Genomic DNA, 12,775 nt, shown 5'->3' with positions numbered 1-12,775 from the left:
CCAGACAGGCAAGCCTTTGCTCCCCACGTGCATTTTTGAGCTTTGGGCACCCATGACTTTTGCGCCGGTTCACCAGCTGTCCTTCCTTGCACCACTTTGGTAGGTACTAGCCACACCATATTGGGAACACCTCACAAGACTTTTTAGGAGATGCTCTGACTCAGTCGTCTATTCATCACTATTTGGCCCTTTTCCTAGTCACTAAGCTATTTTTGCTTGCCCACTTTTCTGGCTTCCAACACATGAAATGTAAAGATTGACTGTTCACTTGCTGCCTAATCTATCCCATTTCTTATATTGCACAGTAATATTTGGATTCCATAGCCAAATCTTCAACCGTTGTTGAACTTTGTCACCATATGTGCCATCTGTTATCACGCAGGTTGATAATTTAGATTTTATTTTGTGCGAAAGAGAGAAGGCAGAGATTCAGTAACAATACAAAACTATATAACAAAGTTCATAAAAATGATAAATATTATGGCCACAAAAGTCTTACACTAGTGATGGGTAGTTATATGATGTTTTTGGAGCCTACAGTGAACCTGTTGGTTTCTAGAGTGGGTTACAGTATAGATATGTGGTCTTACGACCAATATTGCATGGTATGAGTGAAGGTATTTGTCTCTTGAAATGTCTGTAGATTGTGGATGTCTCTGGCATGGCAATATAACGTTGAAGTACAACCCAAGAAGCCAAATCCATTTGTACCAGTTCTGAATGTGCGGTAATTAGTACATACAGCATATTGTCCACCTTCCACCAAGAGACCACATGAGCCAAGTTTGACATGACATCACAGATTTAGGACTTTCTAGTATACCAGCACATGAACATTAAGGCAACCAAAGAAAAAAAGTTGAACAGCTATAGTGAGAGGCTTTCCCAGGCTTGAAATTTAAACATGTGAGAGGCTATCTGGTGCAAATCCAGTAATATAATAAGTGTTCATACAACGTTCACTTTCCGCATTATGTAACCGAAATTAACCGCTCAGCAAAATCTGCCAGACTGAACGTTTTCCCTTGAAACTCACGGTGCATTAGTCACACAATAAATATAGCACATGAGATTTATAGCAGACACTGCGTTAGTCCTAATAGAAACCAATGGAAAAGATCTCTTAAAGCTATAGCTACTACTGGTTTTCTAGGCATGACAGACACATATAATTAGTGCATTTATGGAAGAACCTGATGGGTATTTTGTGTCACATTTTTTCACAATTTTTGGGAGGATTAGCGGGTAGAGAGAATGGTTCTGAGTCCAGTGGAGATCACACGTTTTGCGCTGTCTCTTTCCTGCTTGCATGATATAAGCTTTAAGTATCCACAGCCATGATTTTGTCCATTTGCTTTGGAAGTGATTGGAGTTAGGAAAAACATGGTGTGAATGCACATCATTCCCTGTGTCAGGAAATCACAGATTGTGTTGATGCTGAAAGCGTCCCGTAGGTGCAGATTTCTGTTACAAAGACTCAGGCAGAATAAAGGAGATGTTGGGTTAACGGAGCTGATTTGGCATGGAGAACTACCAGAAGAGAGGTCATCGCAAGACCAACAAGTTTCTATTAGAATCTCAAAGTGTCACAGCAGATGGAAATAGCAGGATTGGCGTTTACGTTGTCCATATGGGATGGTGATTTTAGGCTCAGGGTTGGGGTTGGTACTGGCTCTCAGTGGCTGTGAAAAAATCTTCAAGGACGCCCTGCAAATATTCAAATGTTGGTCTTTGCTCTGGGATTTGCTGCCAACACTGCAACATTACATTGTAGAACTCCTTTGGGCAATTCTGAGGACACGGCATCCGATATCCACGCTCCAGAGCTGTGATTACCTCCAGATTGGACATACCTGAATAAGTAGAGAAATGATTGATTAAACACATTAGTACTCTACAAAAATATATTGTTTGGTGGAGGAAGTCCACAATTGCCCCAATCCAAGAAGACCTGCCCAAAAAGACTCCCTGCAGAAACATCGAAATATAGTCATCTTCTAAAATGCTGCCCCTCATATTGTTAAGGATGGTCTTTTTACGTAATCTTAGTATTACGAGTGTCTTGAGCTAGTTTGCATTCGTTATTACTCCGCGTTATGGGAAATTGATGTGTGCTACCAGTTTCAGAAGCATGAGGAAGTGGTTCGTCTTACCAGAGCAAACTACAGAGGCTTTAGTAACGCAAATTGCCACATGCACTAAATGTGATAAATTTACTTCCTGCTTCTGGAAACGGTATTACATTTAACCCACAAAAAGTTTAGCAAAAATATAAGCTTAAAAATAAACTCCACAAACATTGTTTATTTGATGAGGATAAGGAAAAAAATAAGCAATTTACAGTGTGGAACATTCATTAGATATATAACTTAATTCTTAGTTTAGAATGCAACGTCTGCCATTTCTTTAGAATTTGAATATATCTTGAACCTGTGTCCGCCATTGTTGTGTCTCACCTGGATAAGGAGTCCGCCCGTAAGTGATGATTTCCATCATAAGGATCCCAAAAGACCAAACGTCTGACTTTATGGTAAACGAGCCATAATTGGCAGCTTCTGGAGATGTCCATTTAATCGGGAACTTGGCACCTAATAAACAGAGATATATCATACCTCCTGGCTCGGTGTTGTGCGCATGTACCACATTTCTCATTGTTGATGCCTGTGCGAGCTGACCTTGCAAAATTGATGTTTGTTAAACATATGGCCCACTTTAGTCTCTTAGAAACTGATCGGGCATAACGAGTAAAAAAAAAAAGGTTACAAATAAAAAATGTTGTACAGGGAAATTCACTAAAATTTGAATTGTCAGGAATTAAAAGCCACTTTAAAATTTCAGTCCAAAATAGCCAAACATAACTGACTTGGAGAATTTTTCACCGTGGCTATTTTGGCATGTGGGGATACTGCTTCTGCTGCACTACAATTCTCATCATCCCATTTCAGCAGTGTAGAATAATGGTTGGTCACACAGTGAACGCTCTAGAATTGGAAACATTGATATGACTAGCTGGAAGAGTAGCTGCAGCCATGCTGGTACCCCAACCAAACCTTATACTCACCCTCCCTGGCAGTATACTCGCTGTCCTCGATTACTCTTGCTAAACCAAAATCTGCAATCTTGCATGCCAAGGACTCAGACACAAGACAATTTGCAGCTCGTAAGTCACGATGAATATAATTTTTTTTCTCCAAGTACCACATTCCTTCAGCAATCTGTTGAATACAGAAAAAAAGCCAATGAGAATATAACATTTAGTGCACCTTAAACAACGAAAGCAAAGTGTGCGTCCAGCCTAACCAACAACAGCAGTGGTCACACAGAGATTTGAAGATTCAATGTGGCATAATTTTATTGCATATGAGGATCATAGGAAAATTAGTTAGGCTGCATAAAAATTCATAAATAATGATCTTTTAATATGGTGCAACATTCATTTTGGTCAATTGTCCTCGCTGCAGTGTGAACGACTGTTCCCTGAGTATTCTACAGACAGCAATTAAAGGAACACTCCATACACCATAACAATTTAACTGAAATGAATTGTTATGGTGCCAGGAGGTCCCTGGCACTAGCTTACCTTTAGGGGGTAAACCGTTCAGTCTCCTATCCAGCGCCAGATCGCGCTGCCCCCTCCATGTGTACGTGAGGCGAGGAAGGAGTGGGATGACAAAGATTTAAATTTTTTCTCAATGGAGCGTGGGAGGTATGGAGGTGAGAGTGAGCTTCCCCTCGCAGGCGCTCTGCCTGCAAGGGAGAAGATTATTATGTCTGTTGCTAGCACGCTGTGCACACTGACAGCAGATGTAAAATATGTATAGAATTGACCAGTGGCGTACACACAATCCATGGGGCCCCGGTGCGAAACTGATCCGTACAGACACATACATACAGAGACACACACACACACACATACATACAGTCTGTATGTATGTGTGCGTCTCTGTCTGTATGTGTGTATGTATGTGTGTGTCTGTATGTGTGTGTGTCTCTGTATGTATGTGTCTGTAAGATACAGACACATACATAAAGAGAGACACAAAATGTTTGTCACCTCCTGTTTCCTACCTTTTGCAGGAGGGTGACTTTCCCTGGGGTCCAGAGGTGGCTCAGTCTTATGGGAGTCAGAGTTCCCACTCTGACTCCCTCCTCCTTCCTCCCGCGTGGCTCTCTGATAGCTGGGAGGAGTAACCGGGGCAGTCACCTCCCAGCTCTGTCTGACATCATCACCACACTGTTAAAGCGCCCAGCGCTGACCAGAACCTCTGAAAATCCATATCCATCGGTTGGCCCTAACAGCATGGGCCACCCGATGGACCCCTTCATGTCCGGCCCTGACACTCAGGGATTATATTGCATTTGTGATTAGGATGAAGCAAAAATTTGAACATTCTCGTGGCTTAATGACGGATCTCACCTGAGCAGAGAAATCGATGAGTTGGTGCAGGGGCTGTTGGTTTCCTTCATCGCTCTTTAGGAAATCCAACAGGCTGCCTTTCTGCATGTACTCAGTAATGATATATATTGGCTCTCCGTGGGTTACCACCGCATGCAGGCGAACCAGGCGATCGTGCAGCAATGTCTTCATCAGGTTGGCCTCCTCGAGAAAAGCCCCAGCTGTCAGGGTACCTGTGGTCTCTACCTCCGAAAGAGGTAGAGACTTAGCTGTTCCTCCATCCAGACGGTCTGATGGCTCCCTTCCCCGCGGTCTATCCGGTCATGCTAGGCCGGCCGCGAGGGAGTGACTGCCTTTTACAGCATCTAGGCAGGAAGTAGTCATCAGGACACTCCCCCGGAACAACCTGTCAGTCAATGGCTGCAGGACCAATCAGGACGCCTTGGAGGTGTGGTTACTGCTCTGAACAGGGTATTTAACAGAGCTTCTTTCATTAGCTCATTGCCCTGTCGTGGTTCTAGCTTGTTCTAGTCACTCAGTGCTTGTGTATTCTATTATCCCTTTTGGTTTTGACCCGGCTTGTTTACCTTACTCTGCTTATCTCTGTTACCCTTGATTCGGCTTGTCTCTCGCTTACCTGTCTTCTGTTACCCTCGACCTCGGCTTGTCTTTGACCATTCTATACTGTACTACTTACGTTAGTCCGGCCATTCTAAGGTCCGGTATACGTATCTGGCTACTGTTTGTACTCTGCGTGTTGGATCCCTGTCCCGATCCTGACATTACGACAGGGCCAATGGATCCTGCAAGTACAAACAGTCAGCTGGCTTCTCCTGATCCTAGGTTTGAAGCCATGGATCACAGAATGGATCAGATGGCGCTTGCGCTACAGGCTCTATTAGCTTGTGCCAATAACCCACCAGAGGAGATACGTAATACCCCTGTTTCTCCTGTCGGTTCAGGTCTAGAGGTAGCCACAGTGGGTGCTTCTTCTCACATTACCCCCCCAGTACGCTATGGTGGGGCTCCTGAGAAGTGTCGTGGTTTTTTAAACCAAATTAGTATCCACTTTGAATTGCAACCTCGCTCTTATCCTACAGATAGGGCAAAAGTAGGATTTATTATCACCCTACTCATTGAGAAAGCTCTGAGATGGGCCAACCCACTATGGGAGAACGATAATCCATTAGTTTATAACTATAACGCATTTGTAGCTGCTTTTAGAAGAACATTTGACCCTTCAGGTAGAAAGGTTAATGCAGCCAGATTACTGTTGCGCCTGAGACAGGAGAACCAAACACTGGTGGATTATGCACTAGAGTTCAGGTCTCTGGCGGCAGAAATCAAGTGGAATGAGCAGGCGTATATGGATGTATTTTTGAATGGCCTATCTGATGTAATCCTTGATGAGGTTGCTACCAGAGAACTCCCTGAGAATTTAGAGGATTTAATTTCGTTCATCTCTCGTATAGATGAACGTCTAAGAGAGAGACAGAACACTCGAGAGAGGAACCAGAGACCTTCTTTTAGGTTAGCTCCCGCTGTTCCAAGTCCTGACTCCACGATATCTTTGCTTACTGAACCTATGCAGATAGGGTATACCCGCCTCTCTGAGGAGGAAAGACAGCACAGGAGAAGAGAGGGTTTGTGTATGTATTGTGGAGCCAAGGGTCATTTACTCTCGAACTGTTCTAACCGCCCGGGAAACGCTCGCACCTAAGTCTCTCTAGAGGACAGGCCTTGGGTGTTTCTATTTTGTCCTCTACTCCTGATTATAAAGATCACAGGCTTCTGCTACCAGTTTCCTTAACTTGGGGGAAGGAAGTAGTAAGGGCTATGGCATTGATAGATTCCGGTGCTGCTGAGAATTTTATCGACCAAGCCTTTGCTAGTAAGAACAATTTCCCATCCCAGCTAAGGGAGACACCTTTGGCCGTTGAGGCCATAGATGGTAGACCACTACTAGACCCTGTTATCTTTCGTGAGACCATACCCATTAATTTAAATGTGGGTATCCTACACGTGGAGAATTTATCTCTTCTGCTCATTTCGTCTCCTTCCGTTCCCATAGTTCTGGGGTACCCATGGTTGAAAAAACATAACCCTATTATCGATTGGGAGTTAGGAGAGATACTCTCGTGGGGCCAGGGCTGCCAGGATCGGTGTTTGTGCAAGGTTTCTCCATTAGCTAATATTAACATACCGGAGAATCCTACTCAGTCCACAGAAAGACAAATACCAGACCTTTACCTAGACTTAACGGCAGTGTTTGACAAGAAGAATGCCGATTCTTTGCCTCCACACAGGTCATTTGACTGTAAGATTAAGCTTCTACCCGGCACTATGCCTCCGAGGGGCCATGTATATCCTTTGTCTGTTCAGGAAAACTCGGTTCTAGAGGAGTATATTCGGGAGAATTTAGAAAAGGGATTCATCAGGAGGTCTTCTTCTCCGGCCGGGGCTGGGTTCTTTTTCATTAAGAAGAAGGATGGCACGCTGAGACCTTGTATCGATTACCGAGGCTTGAATAAAATAACTGTCAGAAATGCCTATCCTATCCCACTGATTACAGAGTTATTTGATCGTCTTAAGGGCTCCAAAATCTTCACCAAGTTAGATCTCAGAGGGGCTTACAATTTGGTGAGAATCCAGCAAGGTCACGAGTGGATGACGGCATTCAATACCCGGTATGGCCATTACGAATACACTGTTATGCCATTTGGACTATGCAATGCTCCTGCAGTATTTCAAGATTTGATTAATGAGGTACTTAGGGAGTTTCAGCATGATTGTGTTATTGTTTACCTGGACGACATACTAATACACTCTAAGGAGATTGAGACTCACCATAGACAGGTCAGAAAGGTATTACACAAGCTGCTGCAACATGGTCTATATTGCAAATTGGAGAAGTGCAGTTTTGATCAGTCTCAGGTAGACTTTCTTGGATACGTGATTTCTGGGGAGGGTTTTAAAATGGATCCTGTAAAACTTCAATCTATTTTAGACTGGCCCTTGCCCAAAGGACTCAAGGCTATCCAAAGGTTTATTGGTTTTTCCAACTACTATAGGCGCTTCATTAAAGGATACTCCTCTATCATTGCGCCTATTACCAATATGACCAAACAAGGGGCTGATACTAAGTTCTGGTCTAAGGAAGCTCTGGGTGCTTTCAAGACTCTCAAGGAACTTTTTGCCTCGGCTCCCATTCTAGTCCATCCTGATACGACTCTGCCTTTCTTGCTCGAGGTCGATGCCTCTGAGACAGCAGTTGGGGCTGTTCTGTCTCAAAGGTTAGGGGTGGATAAACCGTTACACCCTTGTGGTTTCTTCTCTAAGAAATTTTCTGGGCCTGAGAGCAGATATGACATCGGGGAAAGGGAACTGTTAGCAGTCATTAAAGCCTTAAAGGAGTGGAGACATTTGTTGGAGGGGACCCTACACCCTATTACGATTTTGACGGACCACAAAAACTTGTCCTATATTGGGGAGGCTAAGCGCTTATCCTCTAGACAAGCTCGTTGGTCCTTATTCCTGACTCACTTCAATTATGTACTGACTTACAGACCTGGTTCTAAAAACTCTAAAGCCGATGCATTATCTCGCCAATATGAACCTTCTACTGTACCTGAACCAGTTCTTTCTTCTATAGTTCCGAAATGCAATATCATTGCTAATACGAATCTCAGGATTCATTCTCCATTACTGGCCGAGATCGTTAAGTTGCAACATCTAGCACCTAAACAGACTCCTGCTGGCCGTCATTTCGTTCCTCCTGCTCTTCAACTGGAACTTTTACAGTGTTTACATAATAGCAAGATGGCGGGACATCCTGGTATTCGCAAAACTTACGCGTTGATCTCTAAGGACTTCTGGTGGCCTGCTTTACGGAGGGATATTGAGGAGTTCATCGCTGCATGTGAAGTTTGTACTAAAACCAAACAACCCCATACGCTTCCATGTGGATTCCTGCAACCCTTGGAGGTTCCAGAAAAACCATGGTCCTGTTTGGCCATGGACTTTATTGTCGATCTACCTATCTCTAAAAGACAGACTGTTATCCTCACCGTGGTTGACAGGTTTACTAAGATGGCACACTTCATTCCCCTGCCTAAACTCCCGTCTTCTCCCGAATTGGCAGAGATATTCGCTAAGGAGATTTTTCGCCTACATGGGATACCCTCTCAAATTGTATCGGACAGAGGCTCCCAATTTGTTTCCCGCTTTTGGAGGTCCTTCTGCTCTCAACTTGGTATTAAATTAAACTTTTCTTCTGCCTATCATCCTCAGTCTAACGGAGCTGCTGAACGTACCAACCAGAAAATTGAACAATATTTACGATGCTTTGTTTCTGAACACCAGGATGATTGGGTCGGTTTGATTCCTTGGGCGGAGTTTGCACACAACAATCTCGTTTGCGATTCTACTCATTCAAGCCCCTTCTTCATGAATTATGGTTTTCATCCGTCTATTCTTCCTTCGGATTCCCCTTCCCAGGGGGTGCCGTCGGTTGATGTTCATGTTGCCAATTTGAGGAAGTTGTGGGATCAAACTCGACAAATCCTTGTGCACAACTCTATGTTGGTCAAGAAACACGCTGATAAACGTAGAAGGGCGGCTCCGGTCTTTGTTCCAGGTGATAGGGTATGGCTGAGCACGAGGAACATCCGTTTAAAAGTGCCCTCTATGAAGTTCGCTCCTCGTTATATTGGACCCTACAGGGTGCTGACCCGTATCAATCCAGTTGCGTATCGTTTAGCTCTTCCTAATACCTTACGCATCCCGAACTCGTTTCACGTTTCATTGCTGAAACCACTCATATGTAACAGATTTTCCTCCACAATAGCCCCTCCTCGCCCCGTTCAGGTGGAGGGTCAGGAGGAGTATGAGGTTAACTCTATTATTGATTCTCGAATCTCCCGGGGGAGAGTACAATATCTGGTTGATTGGAAGGGATATGGTCCTGAGGAGAGGAGTTGGGTACCTCAGGAGGATGTTCATGCTCCCCGTCTCCGCAGGGCGTATCACTCTCGCTTCCCATCTCGTCCCGGTTCATTCCGCCCGGTGGGCGTATCTGAGAGGGGGGGTACTGTCAGGGTACCTGTGGTCTCTACCTCCGAAAGAGGTAGAGACTTAGCTGTTCCTCCATCCAGACGGTCTGATGGCTCCCTTCCCCGCGGTCTATCCGGTCATGCTAGGCCGGCCGCGAGGGAGTGACTGCCTTTTACAGCATCTAGGCAGGAAGTAGTCATCAGGACACTCCCCCGGAACAACCTGTCAGTCAATGGCTGCAGGACCAATCAGGACGCCTTGGAGGCGTGGTTACTGCTCTGAACAGGGTATTTAACAGAGCTTCTTTCATTAGCTCATTGCCCTGTCGTGGTTCTAGCTTGTTCTAGTCACTCAGTGCTTGTGTATTCTATTATCCCTTTTGGTTTTGACCCGGCTTGTTTACCTTACTCTGCTTATCTCTGTTACCCTTGATTCGGCTTGTCTCTCGCTTACCTGTCTTCTGTTACCCTCGACCTCGGCTTGTCTTTGACCATTCTATACTGTACTACTTACGTTAGTCCGGCCATTCTAAGGTCCGGTATACGTATCTGGCTACTGTTTGTACTCTGCGTGTTGGATCCCTGTCCCGATCCTGACACCAGCAGACATAGTGCCAGGCTTCATGGTCTTCACGGCAACCTGAGTGTGGCCGTCATACGTGGCTGGGGGAAATATTTGGAAGGATAATGAGAATAAAACTGGTTTGGGAAAAAAAAAAAGATACTGAGACAGTCTGCACAGTGTATTACACAGAAAAGGAACTGATAGCATAACTATAACGGGAAGTTTAATGTGCATAATATGCTGATTGAACTAATGTGCCTAACACGTCTGGTCTATTTAGTTCCCCTTTTGCCTAAATGTTTACATATTTACAGTATATTCCTCCTCTGTTTTTTCTCTTTTTGGGTGTATTCTGCATGGAAACCAATAGAGGGCGCAGGTGTTGACAGTCTTTTCAGCCAGACTAATGGGTATTGTTTTTCCTCTCCAACAGACTCACCAGTTACTAACGCCACAGGGTTGGTTCATTATTCTTGCACACACCGTGCTAAAAGCATATCTGTCCTAATGGCCGGACAGCAGCTACCAAGCAGTGACAGTTTCTACGTTATTTTTTTCCCGTTGTTTTGTTTGTTATATTATCATTTTTACTTTCTCAGTGTGTTATGATCCGTGTCTCGTCTAGGTCAACAGGTTTATCTGGCCTAGTTATTGGGTCCCTATCGACCCTACTGTGCATCTCTACTCTGCAGGGCATATGGGCGGCCTAGCTCCTGACCTTACATGCACATAGCTGGCTACACCACTTCACTAAGAGCTACGGCAGGTAACATAGTGCATCACTATGCTTGTCTGATCAAATCGAGCCCCTAACATGGCCTCCTTCCCGGCCAGGAGAGCAATGGGCAGTCCATTGGCCCACTTAATCTCCCCCCTCCTTGTTCTCTCCACTTAATTGGTCTGCAAGGCGTAGCACAGCGTAACAGCATACTGATGTTGATAAGGCAAAGCGACTAAAGAAGTCTTACCCTGCTCACCTCTCAAGCTTTAGTCAAGCGTGCTCCTAAGTAGGAAACACACAAAAACAACCCCACTCTTTTACCCCCAATGCAAGGTCACGTGGGTATTTCAATTACCTTTAGTTTAGTGGTGGACTTTTTCACACCACACATCTCCTTATATACTTCTTTATACCCAGAATTCAGCAACACTTTATAAGATAGTGATTTACAACTCTGTTCTTCTTTCCCCTTGGGAGCTGTAGTTTTGCTAGTTTTTATTATGCTATGTTTCAATGTTTTAGATCAAACCTAGGACGTTCCCTTCGGTATATATAAAAAGTGCTGTATTTTTGACAGGTATTGACGATGTTGAATTCCTAAACTTGTAATTGCATTACCGTCATGATCCATATGCTATTTTACTGCATGCACTGCAAAAATAAAGGATGGAAAAAAAAGTATTTTCACACTGATCAGCCACAACATTAAAGGGACACTAGTCACCAGAACCACTACAGCTACATACAGTGGTTCTGGTGTATATGGCATGTCCCTGCAGGCCTTTTAATGTAATGTAATGTAAACGCTGCCTTTTCAGATGGGAAAGCATTGGATTGACTGAGATCATCACGTTTGATGATCTCAGCCATGGAGGTGGAGCCAGCAGCATAACACTGCCTCCGTTGACCTGCTTTCTTCCCATAATGCATCCTGCTGCCATCTCTTCCCTAGGTAAACAATGCACCTCTCCATCCACCTGATCTAAAGAGAAAATGTGATTCATCAGACTAGACAACCTTCTTTCATTGCTCCATAGCCCAGCCGACACTTTCGGTAGTGGATAGCGATCATCATGGGCACTCTGACCGGTCTGTGGCTATGCAGCCCCATATGCAGCATACTGCAATGCACTGTGTGTTCTGACACCTTGCTAACATGGCCAGCATTCCGTTTTTCATCAATTAGTTACAGTAGCTCTTCTGTGTGCTCGGACCAGACAGGCAAGCCTTTGCTCCCCACGTGCATTTTTTAGCTTTGGGCACCCATGACTTTTGCGCCGGTTCACCAGCTGTCCTTCCTTGCACCACTTTGGTAGGTACTAGCCACACCATATTGGGAACATCTCACAAGACTTTTTAGGAGATGCTCTGACTCAGTCGTCTATTCATCACTATTTGGCCCTTTTCCTAGTCACTAAGGTATTTTTGCTTGCCCACTTTTCTGGCTTCCAACACATGAAATTTAAAGATTGACTGTTCACTTGCTGCCTAATCTATCCCATTTCTTATATTGCACAGTAATATTTGGATTCCATAGCCAAATCTTCAACCGTTGTTGAACTTTGTTACCATATGTGCCATCTGTTATCACGCAGGTTGATAATTTAGATTTTATTTTGTGCGAAAGAGAGAAGGCAGAGATTCAGTAACAATACAAAACTATATAACAAAGTTCATAAAAATGATAAATATTATGGCCACAAAAGTCTTACACTAGTGATGGGTAGTTATATGATGTTTTTGGAGCCTACAGTGAACCTGTTGGTTTCTAGAGTGGGTTACAGTATAGATATATGGTCTTACGACCAATATTGCATGGTATGAGTGAAGGTATTTGTCTCTTGAAATGTCTGTAGATTGTGGATGTCTCTGGCATGGCAATATAACGTCGAAGTACAACCCAGGAAGCCAAATCCATTTGTACCAGTTCTGAATGTGCGGTAATTAGTACATACAGCATATTGTCCACCTTCCACCAAGAGACCACATGAGCCAAGTTTGACATGACATCACAGATTTAGGACTTTCTAGTATACCAGCAC

The 12,775-nt window shown here is 44.2% G+C and overlaps 1 protein-coding gene across 1 annotated transcript; it reads right to left on the bottom strand.

Moving 5' to 3' along the window:
- Positions 1-917: 917 nt before the first annotated feature.
- LOC134566208 (tyrosine-protein kinase HCK-like) lies at positions 918-12,738 on the bottom strand. The gene is made up of 5 exons (XM_063425916.1): positions 12,537-12,738; positions 4,418-4,629; positions 3,062-3,215; positions 2,457-2,588; positions 918-1,853 (listed from the first exon to the last, which is right to left on the bottom strand). Exons 1-5 carry the CDS (start codon positions 12,736-12,738, stop codon positions 1,651-1,653), a joined length of 903 nt encoding a protein of 300 aa, XP_063281986.1. The 3' UTR covers positions 918-1,650.
- Between the last annotated feature and the right edge of the window lie 37 nt (positions 12,739-12,775).

The sequence above is a fragment of the Pelobates fuscus genome, chromosome 6 (assembly GCF_036172605.1).
Source record: "Pelobates fuscus isolate aPelFus1 chromosome 6, aPelFus1.pri, whole genome shotgun sequence".
Classification (NCBI taxonomy): domain Eukaryota; kingdom Metazoa; phylum Chordata; class Amphibia; order Anura; family Pelobatidae; genus Pelobates; species Pelobates fuscus.
This window is presented reverse-complemented; position numbering and strand designations above follow the sequence as displayed.

Excerpts from the sequence above, each read along its gene's own strand:
- LOC134566208 (XM_063425916.1), bottom strand. The coding sequence starts at position 12,738 with ATGTCAAACTTGGCTCATGTGGTCTCTTGGTGGAAGGTGGACAATATG. Across the intron at positions 3,216-4,417 it reads TCATCGATTTCTCTGCTCAG|ATTGCTGAAGGAATGTGGTA; the intron begins GTGAGATCCGTC and ends TGTATTCAACAG. Across the intron at positions 1,854-2,456 it reads CGGGCGGACTCCTTATCCAG|GTATGTCCAATCTGGAGGTA; the intron begins GTGAGACACAAC and ends CTACTTATTCAG.